The sequence below is a fragment of the Glarea lozoyensis genome (genome assembly GCF_000409485.1).
Source record: "Glarea lozoyensis ATCC 20868 chromosome Unknown GLAREA9, whole genome shotgun sequence".
In the NCBI taxonomy this organism is placed as follows: Eukaryota; Fungi; Ascomycota; class Leotiomycetes; order Helotiales; family Helotiaceae; genus Glarea; species Glarea lozoyensis.
Genome location: NW_007361004.1, coordinates 998,084 through 1,015,920, shown reverse-complemented (window position 1 = coordinate 1,015,920; position 17,837 = coordinate 998,084). Strand labels below are relative to the sequence as shown.

At 46.4% G+C, this 17,837-nt stretch overlaps 5 protein-coding genes across 5 annotated transcripts; 3 read left to right on the top strand and 2 right to left on the bottom strand.

Annotated features, from left to right (window-relative positions):
- Nucleotides 1-100: 100 nt before the first annotated feature.
- GLAREA_08264 (uncharacterized protein) lies at nt 101-1,911 on the top strand (the record flags this gene model as incomplete). The annotated part of the gene is made up of 5 exons (XM_008090309.1): nt 101-191; nt 253-335; nt 392-422; nt 477-498; nt 564-1,911. 5 exons carry the CDS (start codon nt 101-103, stop codon nt 1,909-1,911), a joined length of 1,575 nt encoding a protein of 524 aa, XP_008088500.1.
- A 700-nt stretch (nt 1,912-2,611) lies between these two features.
- GLAREA_08263 (uncharacterized protein) lies at nt 2,612-3,697 on the bottom strand (the record flags this gene model as incomplete). Its single annotated transcript, XM_008090308.1, has 1 exon — nt 2,612-3,697. One exon carries the CDS (start codon nt 3,695-3,697, stop codon nt 2,612-2,614), a length of 1,086 nt encoding a protein of 361 aa, XP_008088499.1.
- Nucleotides 3,698-7,187: 3,490 nt separating this feature from the next.
- GLAREA_08262 (uncharacterized protein) lies at nt 7,188-7,571 on the top strand (the record flags this gene model as incomplete). The annotated part of the gene is made up of 1 exon (XM_008090307.1): nt 7,188-7,571. One exon carries the CDS (start codon nt 7,188-7,190, stop codon nt 7,569-7,571), a length of 384 nt encoding a protein of 127 aa, XP_008088498.1.
- An 889-nt stretch (nt 7,572-8,460) lies between these two features.
- On the bottom strand, nt 8,461-12,036 carry GLAREA_08261 (uncharacterized protein; the record flags this gene model as incomplete). The annotated part of the gene is made up of 1 exon (XM_008090306.1): nt 8,461-12,036. The coding sequence occupies one exon, from the start codon at nt 12,034-12,036 to the stop codon at nt 8,461-8,463; it is 3,576 nt and encodes a 1,191-aa protein (XP_008088497.1).
- Nucleotides 12,037-13,601: 1,565 nt separating this feature from the next.
- Nucleotides 13,602-15,262, top strand: GLAREA_08260 (Ribosomal protein S5 2-like protein; the record flags this gene model as incomplete). Its single annotated transcript, XM_008090305.1, has 2 exons — nt 13,602-13,855; nt 14,170-15,262. 2 exons carry the CDS (start codon nt 13,602-13,604, stop codon nt 15,260-15,262), a joined length of 1,347 nt encoding a protein of 448 aa, XP_008088496.1.
- Nucleotides 15,263-17,837: the final 2,575 nt, after the last annotated feature.

Here is a 17,837-nt window from a genome sequence, read left to right as displayed (position 1 = left end):
AAAATATCTTCTGCTTAGAATCCATTCGCATTGGACCGACCAAGTTTAGCTCAGTAAGCAAACGCGTTGACATCTACGTCAAGCTCGCTCCGATCTTATCATGGCCAACATGAACTGGGCTACTATCGAGCCAGAAACTCGTCTGTATAAGGGAAAAGATTTGTTCAGGTGGGACGACACCCCAGGTCTTGGTATGCAGATGCAAATGCCCTCGTAGCAAATGAATTCAATACAGAATCTAATCCTTATTAGAGCACCACTGTGGTACTTGTGCAACTCCACTTGCAAATCCGCGGGCGAAAACATCTTGCATCGGCAAGCATGTTGAGCCTTGTGTACGTGTCTTCCCAAAATACGAGTTGCACGAATTATCAACTGATTTACAATTCAGTACAGGTTCCATCAACAGCTTCATTTTGTCGGTAAGATTCTGTGCACTCATAACCATGGAAAATCACTCTGCTAACTGTCTCCAGGCAAATCGCATGAGTGTTTTGGGTAATCGTATTTCTTTTCTATTATCATGACAAGTGATGCAGGGCTGATCTCCTTTCTCTGTCTAGTTGCAATTCTTCCGATGAAACGCATCACATCAGGCACAAGGAGATCTTACGACTTATCAGGCAGATTGAAGCCCTAGACGCCAGTTTAACGGGTATCACCAACAGTCTCGATACCAGCGGGCTCAGCCGCCGGAGCTCCACCACCATAACAAGTTCGTCCACGGAAACCAGGTCGGAAACCTTCGTTAGTGATATAAAGGCTACGAAAAGAGCGCGGAAAAAGGCAAAAAAGAATGTCGGCGGATCGGCGCAAAAGATACAAGCAGAGGTGTTTCAAGCATACGAACTGGACTTTGTCAGCGAGGCTATTCATTTAAGGGTCATAGAAAGTAAAGGAGCATGGCAAGGAACCTACAGCTACGGTAACACAAGGGGAAACTGTATCAACACAACAGTCCTTGCCGCCAATCAAGCTTTGGAAGATGGCGAGGACCTCCCAAATGACACAGTTGAAGGTTGCACAGTTCCAGGTGGAAAGAAGTTGGATGAGATGACGCCTCGACAGAGAAGGATTCACACCTATGCATGGAGGAAGGAAGGCAGCCAGACTCGCAAATACAATCCTAGCATACTCAACAAGTCCAATAGCATATACTGCGGAGTGGATCCCGAAATATTCGTCAGGCTACGCATCGAAGTCGTCAATCCTGCAGTCAACTCCAAGATACGCAAAGAGCTTGTTGCTAAGCTTGTTGCTGCTATAAAAGAAGATCTGGATATCCAAACAAGAGAGGATGGTGAGAGTGAAATGAGAAAAGAAGGTTTCTACAGATGGGCAGGGAAGACGGCGCTTCAACACATGGAGCGGACTAGAGAAGGAATCGATTGGGCTACTGGCCAAAAGATCACGGCCAAGGCGGAAGAAATGCTGGATATTGATACACCAAGGCGGGAAACCTTTACAAAACAGTTGAGTTGTGACAGTTTGGCGGTGAAAAAGTACCTTTCTGCAGGGAAAGTCCCAGCCCTTCCATCGATTTCTGTAAAAACTCCTGTTTGGACCAAGACTCTTCGAATTACCATTTCACCTGCTTCCTTGGATGCAGTTGATGACACACCGACAAAGCGTAAGCCTGAGCGCCCTCCTCTGCCCACTGCTCCAGGAACTACATTCATCTTGCAAGGCTGCACCGGACCGCATGGGAAGCGTATTACCTATAGTAAGATGCTACAGTCAAACAATGGTTCTTACGGTGTCATTGACAACAAGGAGAATATCTTTCCAGATACGTGGAAGCCTGCAAATGTCCCAGCTGAAGGTTTCTTCGAGCACAACGAGAACAACGATGACGAAGGCTGGAGTATCGTTGGCTCTGGCAAGAGACGAAACGGGAGTGTACAGATCTAGTTGATGATCTTTCTTGATGCAGTATTGCGATTGTACTAGAGATTTCCTGCTGTGGAAAGCTTGTGATGAGATCACAGAGATGTTTTGATTTTGGTTCGACACGACATTTGGCTTGTTGCTTTTGTCATATGTTGCTTTTTCTTTTGCATCTAATGTTGCTTGCCAGATCCTCGTTGGAGATTTGCAATTCATGGCTTGATGTTTGCTATGTCAGAATAAATTTGCAAAAGTAGATGATCTCATGGATGTTATGATCTCTCGTAGCTAGTCATTTGATAAAATAAAGCTTTTCGTTCCAATATGTGTAGCCTGCCGAGGTGAAATAAAAATGATCTACTCATCGTAATGTAATCTCTGCTAGTTTAAGTTATGTCCCTCCCTATCTCACCGTGCTTCTAATGGGTCTCGTTCGCTGGCCGGGTGTTCAAGTAGAATGAGGACCAATGACCTCGCCCTTTGCAAAGCTCAGTCAGATAAGATGTATTACTCACCTATTTAGTGAAAATAGCATTATGGGCACGTAAGCCAAATCGCCATATATAATCACCAGGCAGAGAAAACAGACGAAATAACAATCATCAGTTAGTCAATCCGCTCGCTGACAAGCAATGTTGAGTCTAGTTTAAACACATTGTATTATAGGAATTGTGTAATAAAGTTCAGTCTCGTATATTTTGATGAAAAAAACAACTTTGACTTATCAAAAACGCAATATTGAATCAGAAACCCCATCATTTCCCCTAAAATACTTCCCATTCTTCGTTTTCTGATACCCTTTAAACACTTCCCTTGCAGCCCACACCTCATCATTAACCTCCCTAGTCGTATCCCTCCACTCCGTGCTCTTCTCAGCCTCGAAAACATCCTGAGACACGATATCAAATCTACAACCAGCCCACTTCCCAACCCCCAAGCCCAGCTTAGTCATGAAAGAATCCTCGTTGTGAGTCGCCCATGTAGTTCTGTGCATTAAGATAGTATTGAAATCAGCAAGTGGCTTCTTCGCGCTCCTTGAAAGCGGCGCTTCTGAACACACGTATTCCTGAGTCGTGAGATTCCGAAGCATCCATTGACCTTTAGGGAAGAACTTTGAATGGTGAAGCTCCCTGAGAAGGTATTTACTTAGTCCTGTCTCAGGATCAAGGTGCTTTCCTACTGCTTCTACCCATTCCGCGGATTCCATATCAGCGGTCTGCGGGTTCGGGAAGGTAGTGTGGTTCCAGAAGAAGCGACGTGCTTCACACATTCGTCCGTACCCTCCAGAAGGCGCTACTATTTTCAAAAGCTCTGTCTGTTCTTGGATTGGTGTTGGGAGTGCGGTTGACCAGGAACATTGGATGGTCAGTGTTTTTCCAGCCATCGGTGCCAAGAGTTCCAAGGTCGTACGGTTGGTGTGACGGAAGATTATTTGCCAGATTCGTTGCGAGTCGAGAGCTAGAGCTAGTGAAATAGCATCGGTCTTGTGTGGTAAGATGTGGGAGAATATGAGATCAACAATCTCGTTGGAGAGTGTGTCGAATCCGCTTGAGTGCTCGTGGAATCTATGCTGTCTCTTCTTCTTGTCATTGGAAGTTGGCTTGACCGGACGTGCCAGCAAAGTCCATGCATCAAAAAGCGCAGGCTTAAGACCGAATGAAGCTTTCACAATATCCTCATGGAACCAAACATCGGTTTCATATGCTTCGTCGGAAGTGGCATGCTGTGGAAGGACTTGTTGTGTCTCTGGACTAAGAAGCTTCCACTTTGGCGACGTTCTTGTAGTTTGGTCGACGCCTGGGGGACACATCATTGAAATGTAGAGAGTCGCTGATTATGGAGGTTGGTGTGGTGGAAAGAAGGAAGAAGCGAGGACGGGAGGAGGAGGAGGAAGCGAGAACTTAAGGGGATAGCTGCCTCAGGTCAGGTGACATCAAAAGAATTACGTTCTATTGCGGCAGAGGCCTGCAGTACATCGGAATATCTAAGTATCACTAGATCTGATAGGTTGATTTCTTATTCAACTGTAACCCGCCGCTTGGTTGCATATAAAAGTGAGTCACTTTACCCACTCCCGCGATATAAGGGGCTCGCTTAAATTGGCAGAAACAAGGAAGTACTCTCTTTTTGCCACTTCGATATCAACTTCGAAGAGGAGTAGTGAAACATACTGGGTGAGTGAGATCACGTTTCTAACTGGGCTTGAAGTCTTTGATTAAAGATGTTGTGATAGAACTAATTCGTTGGACAATTGTGATCAACAAGCAAAGGACTTACAACGCTCAGTAGCGAAACAGATACCACAGCGACTTAGACATCTATGACAATAACTTATTGGATAGGCTACAGCGAATTAAGAGTAGTAAGAGAATTGGCTAACTCGAGAGCGGTTTGTCATCGTCGCTTACAGTTCTATTTAATCGCATTTGCAAAGTCGGAGAAAGAATTTATCTTATTCACCGTAAGATAGATATCAGATTTGGCCGCTATAAAACAATTATCCCATCGAAATACATGTATCAAATTTAGCCTTCTCGAATCTAAAAGTTGTTTCTGACTTGAGTGGTGAACGCGTAATAGTTACGTGTCTATGAAGCTTACCTGCTCGAGCAAAGTCCAAGAGTTGATGTTCCATGATTTTCAGAGATATTTTAAACATGTAGGAGAATGTGTGAATATTCTCGACCAGATGGAAAAGTGGTACACTCATTATACATCTTAGAGCTTTTGAAGATCAAAGCAAAGTGATTGTGCGGGGTCATTTGTCGGTGTTTTGATAGTTACAGCTTTGTTGTGGCCTGAAGACTCTCCAGAAAGTAAGTTGGTGAAGTCACAGAGCCTTTTAATGTGAAAAAATATGACTGGTATAAGGGTGTAGTTCATCCGAGTGATCTTTGAATGGATCGAAGTAAAAGATTCTCTTGAGCCGTCGCTTTGCCTTCGTGAGTTGTCGTCTCTGGTGTCAGACCAAGGAGTCACAGGGTATGACTGTTAGATGTGTTACTACGTGCATAGAATGTTCTGTTCGCCTCGGGCTTTACAAATCTTCGTGGACTTTTAGTCAGATCAAAGAGTTGCATTTTTAAGGTTTGGAAGGTGTTATACACTGGTGACAGCGTACTTATGTCTGTTGATAATTCTTAAGCTGCCAACTCGATAAAATTACAAAAGCTTCGAAACTTAGAGGGTGAGCCTATGGAAACTTGTTTGGTTGATCTAGGACAGAGCAATGAGTTTTGAGTTGGTCGTAAATTGCGAATTTGCGGCGGCCTTTTACTGCAAGTCCTCGAGGAAGACGCGTGATTGATCTCGCTTGAACTCATCAAGTCAAAGTCAATTAAAGGGAACAAAATAGGCATTTTAGGATTAGGATTGAAATTTTGGAGGAACCTTCTCTAACAGCATGCGACATTTTCAGGATCTTGGTCGTACTTGTAATGAAGAAATCTAAGGATAGCTTAATTAGCTACGTATCTTCTCGTGCAACCAACTCCAACGACATTGCAGACAGCGGATGAGGCGTACGCACAACGAGATTCGCGAGGACTTGCATGATTGGTGTTGCAAACGGGGAACTTCCTGTATAAAATCGGGAGGAGCCTTAGGGATCTTAGTCGTGGAGTTTAGTGATCCTTAGGGATCGCTTTTTATGACTTTATTCCTCGGTAACAATCCCGATGCATGAGGAAGAAAGAGAGAGGTGTCAAGTTCAAATTCGATACGAAAGTTGCAGTGGTCGTTCTTTGATATACAAATGTTTTCTCGTACCAGAAACACAATTGCTCATCAATTCTTGTGAAGAGAGAGGTCAGCTTCTCGTCTCACGTGAGAAGCATAACTTCTCACAGTTGAGCTTATGTTGGTCGCCCCAACACCTGCGCCGTAGTGTCTTAATCGCCACGATAAGTCTATCTCGTACAACCTCTTCTAAGCGCCGTTTATCACGCCCAAATAACCACATGAAGTATATCAAACAGCGAAACAACCGATTAGACGCCACCTTAAACCCCCATCACAACCCAATTGCGACCACCAACCGACCACCAAATCCTGCAAATCAATTCAACCGCAAACATCAGCAGCATCTACCAATTGATCATCACGCGCGTCCCCAAACCCAGCGCACCTCAAGATCTGCATACTCGAGTAAGGCTGAGAGGAAGGCCGTTTTCGCGTCCGAATATGACGGTCATCACGTTCTCCAGACCCGCATCTCGTGAACATCCAGCGCAGACCAGAAACAGGCACCTAGTATCTCACCCGTCTGATAGGATGTTTAAAGTTGTTTCAGCCTTTAGCGAGGTATCGTACGTACACCTCGTGGCGAATAGACACTCAAGCTCAACTAAATATGAAAGGCAACAGTAAAACCATAAAACCCAATTAGAAGCTAACGACCTAGTAAACGTAATCCAAACAAATCATTCAGACTCAGAGCTGAAAGCCCAGAGAATCACGCACCAGAGGACTTGAGAAGTCTCCTGAAATCAACCAACCCTGAAACACAGCCCCCAGCTCGCTTGTGCCTCGCTCCACGTGCTCACAACCGCAAGATCTTCAGCCGATCAGAAACTTATGAACCGTATAGCGATAAGATCTCGATACATAAGATTGGGATGGTCGGTTGCGAGATTTGGGTGTGTTTTGAATCAAAAAAGGGGATAGGTGTGACGTAGATGTATTGTTCCGTGTTGAGTCGGATATCCGGGGATTATAGATTGTACTGTGTTCAGGTTCAGGATGGAGTATGGTGACAACGTCGTAGAAATAAATAAACAGCGTCATTACAATCATTACACACTCCGCACCATCCACACAAACCACCCCCAAAATACATCCCCATCCCATCCTCCCTCTGTACCACAACACAAATCAGCCACCCGCCTCCGGTCGCGAATCCTTCCAACAAACGCCCCGGGATTCGCGGGATTGGGGGGTCTGTACGCAAGGTAGTGAGCGGTATTACTGTTGGTGGTTGAGAAAGCGTAGGATCATCAGATCCGCGGGACAGGGTTGCTTACACGTGCGACCTGCTTTGTACGTAGGGGGTAAGAGGGGGAGAGGTTTAAGGCTGAGGGTTGCCCACATTTTGGGAGGGACTTTGGAGTTGGAAGTAGAAAGAGATTTTGGGAAGAAGAAAGAAAGATTGATACTATAGGATATCAATTGATTCATTGAGTCGACGAAGTGCTTGGGTTATTACATCTATAACATTACTGGTACGCGACAATTACTATACCACCACAACTATAACACAACACAACACCCATCAACCCACCACACACAAACCAACAGCAAAAATGGGCAACTCCCACTCCCACCCCTCCTCCCCCTCCTCCTCAAAATTCTCCCTCCGCAAACCCTCAAAATCATCACGCACCTCCTCCCTCTCCACAACAAATTCATCCACCTCTTCCAATTCCACACCATCACCATCCCGCATCCACACGCGTCACTCCTCAACCTCCTCGTCCACACCCTCAAATACCCCGTCATCTCCAAGCACATCCACCCCAGATGCTACGCCCGTAACACCAATCCGCTTCGGGTACCCTTACTACGACGAAGTAATGCTCGCGTCGCAACAGACGAAACGGCAGAAGAGCATGTCGTTGAGTAAGAAGGTGTCGATTCGGGGGAGGGGGAGGGGAGGGAGTGGGAGTAGTGGACGGAGGAGTTTTTAAGGGTGAGAGTGCTCAAAAAGTTCGATTCGTTTGATTAAGAAAGAATTGGAAGTGGTTGAGCCAATTGAAGTCGAGGAGAGGAGTGTGAACGGGTTATCGAGTACTCATTGATTGAGGAAAGAATAGAGAGGAAGGGGACGATTGATACCCAAAATGATACCCAGCATGTAGCCAGTACGAATTAGGAAATGAAATATAGATTCTATTGTTGTTTGAACGTTGAAGCTCTACTAGCCTTTTTCGGATTGTTTCCGTCACAAGAATCAAAATTTAAAGTAAGCAGAGTTTTCGGATACAATTCAAGATTGTATTCTTTGCTAGTAATATTACACATTTTTTGTCCATTGCAGGAGGTTTTTCTCACCATCCCTTTCAGCCCATCTGATGCAATCCATCTATTTAAGCCCGAAACCAAATAGAACCACCAGCTATGCACCCCCATCCAAAAACCACCTGCCCTGTCATTTTCTCTAATTTATTGAGAGTTGAGATTTGTCTTTTCGCATGAAAAATAAAGGAAAAATTATTGCCGTAATACGCTCACACAATTAGGCCGTTAAATCGCTAGCCCATCCCCAAAACTCCATCCATACATTCCTTGACCTCTAACTCCTACAAAACGCCATGAGCTCAATGTTGGTATATGCGCAACAGAGCAATCTTTTATTCGCAAACAGAAAGAAAATGTGGATCGATCAAGCAAACGATACCCAAACCACTGCTTATCGAAATGTGCAAAGGCACGGGTATCAAAACAATAACAAAAGAAAATATGTAATGTATGCAAAGGGTTTATAAGCAGCCACCTGATTAATCAGATGATAAGCAATATAAACACGAATGATAGAAGTGTAGTGCGAGAAGCTTCTTTGTAAGTGGTGAGAACGATTTACGCAGACGTCTCAGCATTGCCGCCACCAAGTAGTTCGAGAATCTTGTTGGAAACCGCGCCAGGGTATCCCCGGCTCAGCATCTCCTGTACAACAGCTTGCGCACTGGGCCTATCTTCGACAGCAAGATAAGCTCTAGTCATGGCTTCGTATGTGCTTGGCTCTCGCTTTGCCCGACCAACAAGTGCAAAGATGACCTTGCTCTTCTCAATATTCTTCTCGCTTGCCCAACCGTGGATTAGGGTGTTGGCAATGTAAGGTGTCATCTCTACACCCTTTGAAGACATCTCGCGGAGAACTGGTTCGCTGTCGGCGACTTTGTGATTGGCAACCATGGATTCAAAGAGAGCTTGATAGAGGCAGGCTTGTGGGCGGATAGACGGGTCGGACATGACGGAATCGAATACCGAGCGTGCTCCTTCAATGTCATGCAAGACACAGCCTTTAGCATGGATCAAAGAAGAGTAGTGTACCGCTTCTGGCTTTTGACCTGTGCTACGAATGACGTCCAGAATAGCTTCCGCAGCTTCCATGTTGACAGGTTCGAGAGTAGCGTGGGTGTCAACCAGAAGTTTGTAGGTGTGGTTTGTTGGTTGAATACCCTTGCTCTTCATGCGCTCATAGTATGCAAGAACCTTGGCTTTGTCACGCTTGGTTGTCAGGAAGAACTGCATCAAGCTGTTGTAAGGTGCCGGGCGTGCCTTGTAATTTGGCATTGATTCCATCTCCTCAAACAATTCTTCGGCAAATTTTTCATCACTGACACGGCAAAGGGCATTGACAATCGTGCCATAGGTAACACTAGTTGGCCGAATACCCAAGCTGCGCATCTCAGCAAAGTAGAATAGGCAGTCATCAATACGGCGGGCCTTTCCAAGCTTTCCGATAAGAGCATTGTATAGGAAAGAAGATGGCTCGACGCCCTCAGTTTTGGCACGATGGAAGATCTTGACAGCCTCAGTAGCTTCGTCGAAGGTCTTGGTCGACTCTTTCAACGTGGTAATGTAAAGACCAAAGGTGTTGGCAGTTGGCGAAGCACCCATGTCAAGCAGTTCTTGGTGGTACTGAGCAGCCAAAGTTCGGTTTCCAAGAGTAAGACAAGCTCCAACCATAGCATCGAGAATCGAGACCCAGCCATATCGGACGACAGGGTATTGAGGAAGATTTGGAATGTCAGATCTAGCCATGCCCAAGATATCGTGCACCAGATTCATTCGCTCTTCGCGAGCAGCAGCAGAGATGAGCTTAGCGTATGTGATGTAACGTGGGTGACGGCCAGCTCGGCGAATGTTTCTGAATCTACCCAAAGCCTCGTTAAGACGGGAAGCTTTGGCACGGCTGTTATTGCCACGCTCCAGCTCGTCAGCAATGAGAGCAGATCCTTTAAAGTCGGTGGATGCCGCATAAGGGTCAAAGGTGTCCTCATAGGTCGGAGCGGCAGGGTATGCGACAGGTGTGAAGGTTTGTTGAAAGATAGGAGGCTCAGGGGCAATTTCCCGGTGATCGGTGATGCCGCGAACGCTCATGAACTTGTTGATAAGTTCCATACCCTCTTCAATCTCATCGCTGATGTGACTGTTTGTATCCGCTGCCGCAAGTCGAACACGTGCGAACATCTGCTCGGATTGGGATAAACCTTCATTTACCTGACCAGATCCAATCATGGCCACAGCGTACATAGTGGCGGGTTCAATGAACGAGGCGGAGACCTTGATTTCTGGATGCGAGAGAATGTGCCAGTATCGCTGGGCAGCAGACACGTCACCAGCACGAACACTCAACGCAAGCATTGCCATAGCGGACGTAGCAATCCCTTGGAAAGTTGACGGAACGTTTGCGAAAGCAGTCACCGCGATCAACTTGTCGCCTTTGTCAGCTGCGACGGCTGCAATCTTGCTCATGGCAACGGCTTTGGTCGAGCTGGTAAGACCCTCAGCCCAATTAAGAGCTTCGGTTAACAGCCCTCGATCTAATAGACCAGTGACGAAACCACCATTGATGATGGAGTCCTTGACAGTTACGGCGTTCGAACCATAGGAGTCGAGGATCTTCTTGTAGAATTTGTTAGCACCTTCAATACGGTCACATGTGATGTAGGCCTTGACAACAGCAGCGTAAACATGGCCGTCTTGACGATCCTTGATAGTAAGCTCACCATTGTCGTGTGAAACGGCAAGCTGCTTGTACTCGTTATAACACTCCACAGCACTGCTGAGGTCGCCAGTCTGAGTGAAGCCTTTGATCATGTGAGGAAATGTAGCGGCCAGCGGTACAATATTACTCGACTCCATGTGACCATACAGGCGAATCATCTCTGGGACGCGGCCCGCGGCTGAACATGCTTGAATGAGGTTATGGTAAGTCTCTGGTGGATAAGCTCGATCCTTGCGGCGGGTTATGGATCCCTCGAACATTCTGACAGCGAGATCCAGTCTGTCGTCCTCGGCAAGGATGGCGTATTCAAACTCGTTGGAGGGAAACATGAATTTACCGGGCTCCTCCATACCACCAAATCGGACTCGTTTCTCCTCCAGTGACTGTTTCAGCGAAGAAACCTCAATGGATCGAGAAGAAAGGAGGTTGATTAATGTGTTGTAAGTGGCGGTATTAGGTAGAACCTTACGTCTAAGCATATCAGAATAGACATCGAGCGCCTTTGGAACGACCTGAATCCTCTCAGCTGGTAAGTGGATAGCAGCGTCGAGTAAAGCATTGTATGCAGCAGCTGTAGGGTTGATGCCAGCCACAAGCATGGCTTCGAATACTGCTGGGATCTCTGCATGTCGACCAGTGTCTGATAGCTTGGTCAGGTGGTCGGCATAACTTTGTGATTGAAGGTCGGACGCTGATGTCAGGCTGGAAAAGCTGCTTGTGGGTGTCTTTGTGAAGCTCTCCGTGGTTGATATCGCAGGGGACTCGGAGCGTGCGATTGGCGGCGTAGGTAATCGAGCTGCAATAACACTCAACTCAGCTTCGAAGATTGCCTGATCGTTTCTTGACTTAATTTCCTTCTCGATGGCGGCATCGATCTCAGCGAGCGCAGCCTCCTCCGCCGCACTCGCCGCTACAAATTCTGCCTTCTTGATATCATCGACCGCACTGGCGCTATGTGCTCGTTCAACTTGTTTCGGTGGTTCGGATAGAAGTGTATGTGGCTTCAGCTTATTGATTCCGTCGATATCCGGATTGATGGGTGTTGGCTTCCATTCGAGAAGCTTTGTAAACTGAAACTGCGTCCATTCCTTCTCCGGCTCCTCTGCAGCTTGGTGTTTTCTCCAAGCATCGAAATATGCGTCTAAACCTCCATCGCTCTTGCTAACCTCGCTCTTCTCAGGTCGACCTTCTTGCACAAATGTGCTGGTCGACTGGGTACTGGTGTGGAAGGCATTTTGGAAGAGATGCTGATGAGTGCCGACTTTGCTACCACGTCTATTTAGTCCGAATCGCGAAGTGCGCTTGTGGTTTGCATATGCTTGAGGATGAGTTGCGGCAACAACGGATTGTGCGTAACCGTGAGTGATGGATTTCGCAAGTCCCTGACGTGCGAGATTGGAGTAGAGGTGAGGAATTGGCATTTAGTGATGGGTGGCCTCTCAGGAGATCGAGAGGAGACTGTGGAATTGTTAGTATTTTATGCGACCAAAATGACTTCTGCAGAGAAAGGCCAGCGTCATTGCCTTGAGCGCGTTGAAAACAGAAAAAGAACATTGTTACTTACATGGGATCTCAATTAAAACGTCGATTGCAGGTTCATTTGACAGCTAGGCCGTCAAACAAACGCGCGGGTTAAAATTGAGGTGATGTGGTATGGGTAAGTGAATCGAAATGAAGCCGAGAACCAGCTCCTGTATTCGATTTCTTTTTCAGATGACGTGTGGTAAAGGCAAAGAAGAGGCCTGAGGTGGAATGATTGTTTTGAAAAGTAGAAGCCTCAGTTGTCTGGAGAGCTGGCCGAATATCAATCGTGGTGTTCAGCCGCTAGGTGCACTAGATGACGAGTCGAGGTCGAGTGATACTGGATTGGCGGGACCTTCACATGCAGCGCGAGCTAGAATAGGAGGTGCTTGGTGTCGCGAGAACGGGAGAAGGCTGAGCTAGGTGTAGCTTGTGTAAGTGTACCAGGGCGAAGCGGCGGATGGGAACTTGAATTGGGACGGAAAATATGCGCAAAGAAGTGTCAGGTGGTGGGCGTGCGAATACAAAACGGAAGAGGTCGAAAATGAAAGTTTGTTTGGCGTAAGCAGGAAGTTTATGGTGTAGAAGATGGTTGGTCGTGTCCGCGTATGGGAAAAGTACGTGCCTGATGCCCCCCCTGAGGACCCGGCCGGAGCGTTTTTGGGTGGTGGAAGGCGGCAGAAGCAGCAGAAGCAAGCATGGGTTTTTGACTCATCAAGAGAAAGAGACGGGTGAAGATCGCAGTGGATGCGTGGCACGGTGTTTTAACGAATCATCTCGAGGGAGGTATCCTAAAAGCGGGTCTCAATGGTGGAGCGGAAGGATTTGCTGGAAAGCCCGAGGTTCCGGAAGCGAGGAGCTGAAAAGACCGATGAGACCGATATCACCGGCTTTGACAGCTCAGCTTTCCGAATGGTTGGAATTGAATCGTCCGAGGGTACTACTTGATGTCTGAGGCCGCTCAGGCACACCACGAACACCATTTGTAATGATACAGTCACGTGGTCCGTATTTGAGGACCTTTTCAAGTTGTTCTCCAGCACTTTTCGCTTGGGCACTTTTGACCAGCTCATTCTCTAGTCAAAGATCATCCTAGCTTATTTTTGACTTCTTCCTTTTTGCCCCTGATATACAACCAATTGACGACCGTGTTGTCCTTCAAAGCTCCACTGCCATCTGATGCATTGATGGCGGAAATTGATCAATTAGCGTAGTGTCGACCGAACACGAAGTATACTCAAGCTTCCATGAGCTATATCAGAGTTTGAAATATGCTAGCTTTTTTGACGCTTGAGAAATGCTTTTTGGAAAATATAGGTTTAGGTATTTGTTAGCTTAGGACAGCAGAGAAAGGTGCAAGATAATATTCACGTGGCCACACAATTCTCACGGAGATACATCCTAAACTTCGGGCATCATTCCCACTGCTTTTACCCTCTCACAATCTCACGCATCAGCCCCGAAAATGTCAACCGCCGTCTCAGCTCCAGGAAAAGTCCTTCTGGCAGGTGGTTATCTAGTGTTGGACCGTACCTACACCGGACTTGTCTTTGGACTAAGTGCCCGAATTCATGTGCTGGTGCACGACATCGCCTCCAGCTCTGGTGTGGAAATATCCGAGATCATCGTTCATAGCCCGCAATTTCAAGCGGCCTCGTGGAATTACGGCTACAATCTGGTGAAGGAGCGGGGAGGCGTTCATGTCACTCAGTTGCAAGGGTAAGAGCACTTCTCTTTTGCTGTGAGGCTGAACAGCCTTCCTTCTCCCCTTTCGTTGTCATCACGTGTGGAGGAGGAGTCTCGCTCTGAGCTTCTAATTGCGCGTCAATTTGGTTTATTTGTTCAGAGGTCTTGTATCATTGAGTGCTCTTGTACATATATTGTCTATATGTATTACACACACGTGCCTAGATGGTATATCAGCTTCTGAGGGGTGGGTCTCGTGATCATTCGGCTTGTGATGCCATTAACTATCAAACGCGTATCAATTTGTTACGTGTCTCTCTTTGCTAACCTTAGCTCACCACATACAGCTACTCAGCAGAACCATCCAGTCGAAATCCATTCGTGCAAACCGCGCTCGAATACGCCTTGACCTACATCTCCACCGTTCTTCCTGCTTCGCAAAAGATCGAGCCAACCAAACTCACAATCCTCGCGGACGACTCTTACTACTCAAACCCTCCACAATCAACCGTTACCCCAGACTCTCGTTTCTCAGACTTCAACGTCACCCTCAAACAAGCTCACAAGACAGGACTAGGTTCCTCTGCTGCACTAGTGACCGCATTCACGGGTGCACTACTCTCCCATTACTTACCAAGATCATCCTTCGATCTAGCCTCAACAGAAGGAAAGAACATTTTACACAATCTTGCCCAAGCTGCTCACTGTGCTGCTCAAGGCAAGGTAGGCTCAGGATTCGATGTCGCCGCCGCAGTCTACGGAACATGTATCTACCGCCGCTTCTCACCCTCTATACTTTCCTCCCTAGGTGAACCAGGGAGTAAAGACTTTGCATCACGAGTCAAGTCAGTCGTGGACAACACATCAACGATGAAGCACGAGAACTGGGACACCGAAATCTCATCCAACTCGGTTTCCGTTTCCAAGGGATATGCACTTGTGATGTGCGATGTTGACTGTGGCTCTGAAACGGTAGGAATGGTCAAGAAGGTCTTGGAGTGGCGGAAGAATGACCCAGACGGCTCGAAGAAGTTGTGGGATGCGCTTCAGATCAGTAATGAATCTTTAGCGTCAGCTTTGTCTTCTGAGAATAAAGAAGATGTCACATCCGCGTTTTCCGCTGTTCGAGAGAAGATTCGCGAGATGGGCACAGCGTCGGGCGTACCAATTGAACCAGCGGAGCAGACCGAGTTGATCGATGCTGTGACGGCTGCCGTACCTGGGGTATTGGGTGGTGTTGTGCCTGGGGCTGGAGGATACGATGCCATTGTGCTGCTGGCGCAAGACGACGAAGCTACGGTTGGCAATATCAACAACTTCTTGAAGAAATGGATGGCTGAGCATCAAAATGGGGTCGTGAAGCTTTTGGAGGCTAAGGGAGAACTAGAGGGTGCGAGGCTGGAAGATGTTAAGGTTTATGGTAAAGGCTTTGCTTCGTAATGTGAATTGGATTTAGCACCTTCAAACTGTTTAAACTACTACAACGACCATGCCGTAATATATTCGTTATCATTCCCAGAAACTGTTTAAACCTCATATTCTACAGCTTTTATTGTATTCGAGAATGTACCCCGAATGTTCCAGATTAAGCACGTTGACGGAAATTTCCTAGCATATCCCGGTAAGAGTACGAATCAACCTGCGATATTTCCACTACAGTAGTGCTCTCATTCACACCTCCTCCAAATTTTGTTGCGCTCCAAGACATTGTCGCTGTTTGATCATCACATGATCTTATCTCCACGTTCTTATTCGATTTCGGGATAGCATCTCAACCATCTCTTGGCTAGTTCCAAACCCCACCGCATCGAAAGGTTAGAAATCCCGTAGAACAGTATATCCACGTGGTTTTCAGATCTTGTTGCACATCGCTTCCCAGATCCGCGTACACTAACCTTCATCGCTGGATCGATCAGCCGTGATTCCCGGTAGCCAAAACGTGACTGGCGAGCTGAGATTTCCAGGAATTGGGTCGAGTATGCAGATATTTGTTGCATATCGGTTCCAAGATCTGCGCGTGTTGGCCACGTTCTGAAGTGATCGGAAGACTCGCATGGCCATTCCCTGTCGCGAAGCCCGGCTGGTGAGTTAGCTTTCCAGGAATATGGTTGAGTTCACCTACACTGATTCTGTTGCATGTCGCGTTGATAATTGTACCTGGCATTAGATTTGGAACACTCAAGCAAAAGGTATAGAGGAACGTCCTTATTATTAGTTGTCCGAAGGCGACAGCTTTCTGTCTATTGTAACTAATTAACCCTTGTGCACTTGGCTCCCTTACAGGAACATAAGACATAAGAGAGTAAATGTGATGTGGAGTTGTGGACCTCTTCCCGTGGAAGTACGGGGTGTCTTGAAGATATACTGGACTCTTGTGAAGTGCTTGAACTACAGCATTTTGTTGCATATCGCGATAGTAAGACGATTGATGTCATGGGTAGAAATCCAGAGACCATCTTTTACGTAGGCTTTGTTCTACTGATGCTATAGCCCTCGAGGATGGGTTTGAAGCGCTACTCTCTAAGCGCTGCAACCTAGAAAGCTTTGAGACTTCGCACTTTAAAGAAAAGTATCACCTTCTAAAGAGCTCCTTCAGAATCAATGTTGACCACAAGTATAATGTGAAGCCTAAGTTAGAGTTGTAGCGGTTTATTCGAGTCTTGCTGTAGACGGCGAGAACAATCGGTGCTGAAAACGATATGTTCCAGGGCTTACATTCGGTTGCATTTTAGGTAACCCTTCATTATAGGTAACTTCGAGAGCTCAAGAAGAGCTTAAAGAAGTGCTATTCCTCGAAAGTCAGTGAAAAGTGATGTAGACAGTGCCAGACAGGAGTTCCATCGAAGTCCTTACCTGTTGCTGTAGTCACTATCGACTCCAATCTCCATTACCACTACTCACTGAATTGTATGGTAAAACCACCAAGTCCTCGCCAGAATCTCCAAGCTCAAATGCACTGGTCTGTTGCACGTCGTACCGGAGGCATAGCTCCTACATGATTGCTTTAGATGCTTCTAGAACAGCTATTTTCTCTTATGTTCTGCGCTAAGACTACTATACCTACCTCGAGACATTGCAAAAAAGCTCGAAGAAGTAAATGTCTAATTCTTGTTGCAAGTCGTACCGGAGAGGAACCTCCTACAAACTGCCTAGTTGATCGCTTTAGTACTGTCTAGGAGCAGAGTTCTTACGTTCTATTCGCTCTAAACAGTGCTGGTTCTCATCTAAAACTAGAACTAAAAGTTTCTTAGGATCGTTAGAAAGATCTTACCGGATACTCCGGAAATTACTCCTAGATTAAGCACTTCTAACTCGTCCTAGATGTTGTGTAACACTCGTTACGCTCTAACCTCGATCAGTATAAGAACTTAGTCCAAAAACAGGAAGTTTCAATTCTTTGTTGCACGTCGAGTGGATATGAGTCAAGTTTTTTTGCTTCAGAAAGTAGACTAGCTTGTTTCCGTTTTAGGCTAATAGATCTAACTTATGGTCCTTTGCTTAGGCCAATGCCAAGCGCTATGAGATCCTACCACCAGTTCAACATGCAAAAGTGTTTAACTGGCAATTCGAGGATTAGAGACCATGAAACGCAAAGGAGCACAGAAGTCGCCGTCTGATCAAGCTGCTCGAACACAAAGCGCATCTTGTGTATCTATGCATTCAATACGCTACATCATTTTCAATCCCAACTAAGATTGCATTAACTTTAACTAGTGTCTAGGTCCCTTGGCATTCAGTTTTAAAGGCATCAAACTCAAGTTTAAGTCCAGATACAGTAACTCTTAACTTTGTTGCATTTCGACCGTTTAGGTTGTTAATCATCAAGTTCGTGGGTCTTTAAACTTCCTTCCCCGATGCTCCACTACAAGTTCGACGACATGGAAGCTTAGCACAAGAACAGTAATTTTGAACTTTGTTGCATTTCGACCGTGCATAAGGTCCACGCTAGCAGCTTCGTGGTGTTTCTTCTGGTGCTCTTTGCTCCACCAAAAGCTCGATGGCATAGAAGCTAAGT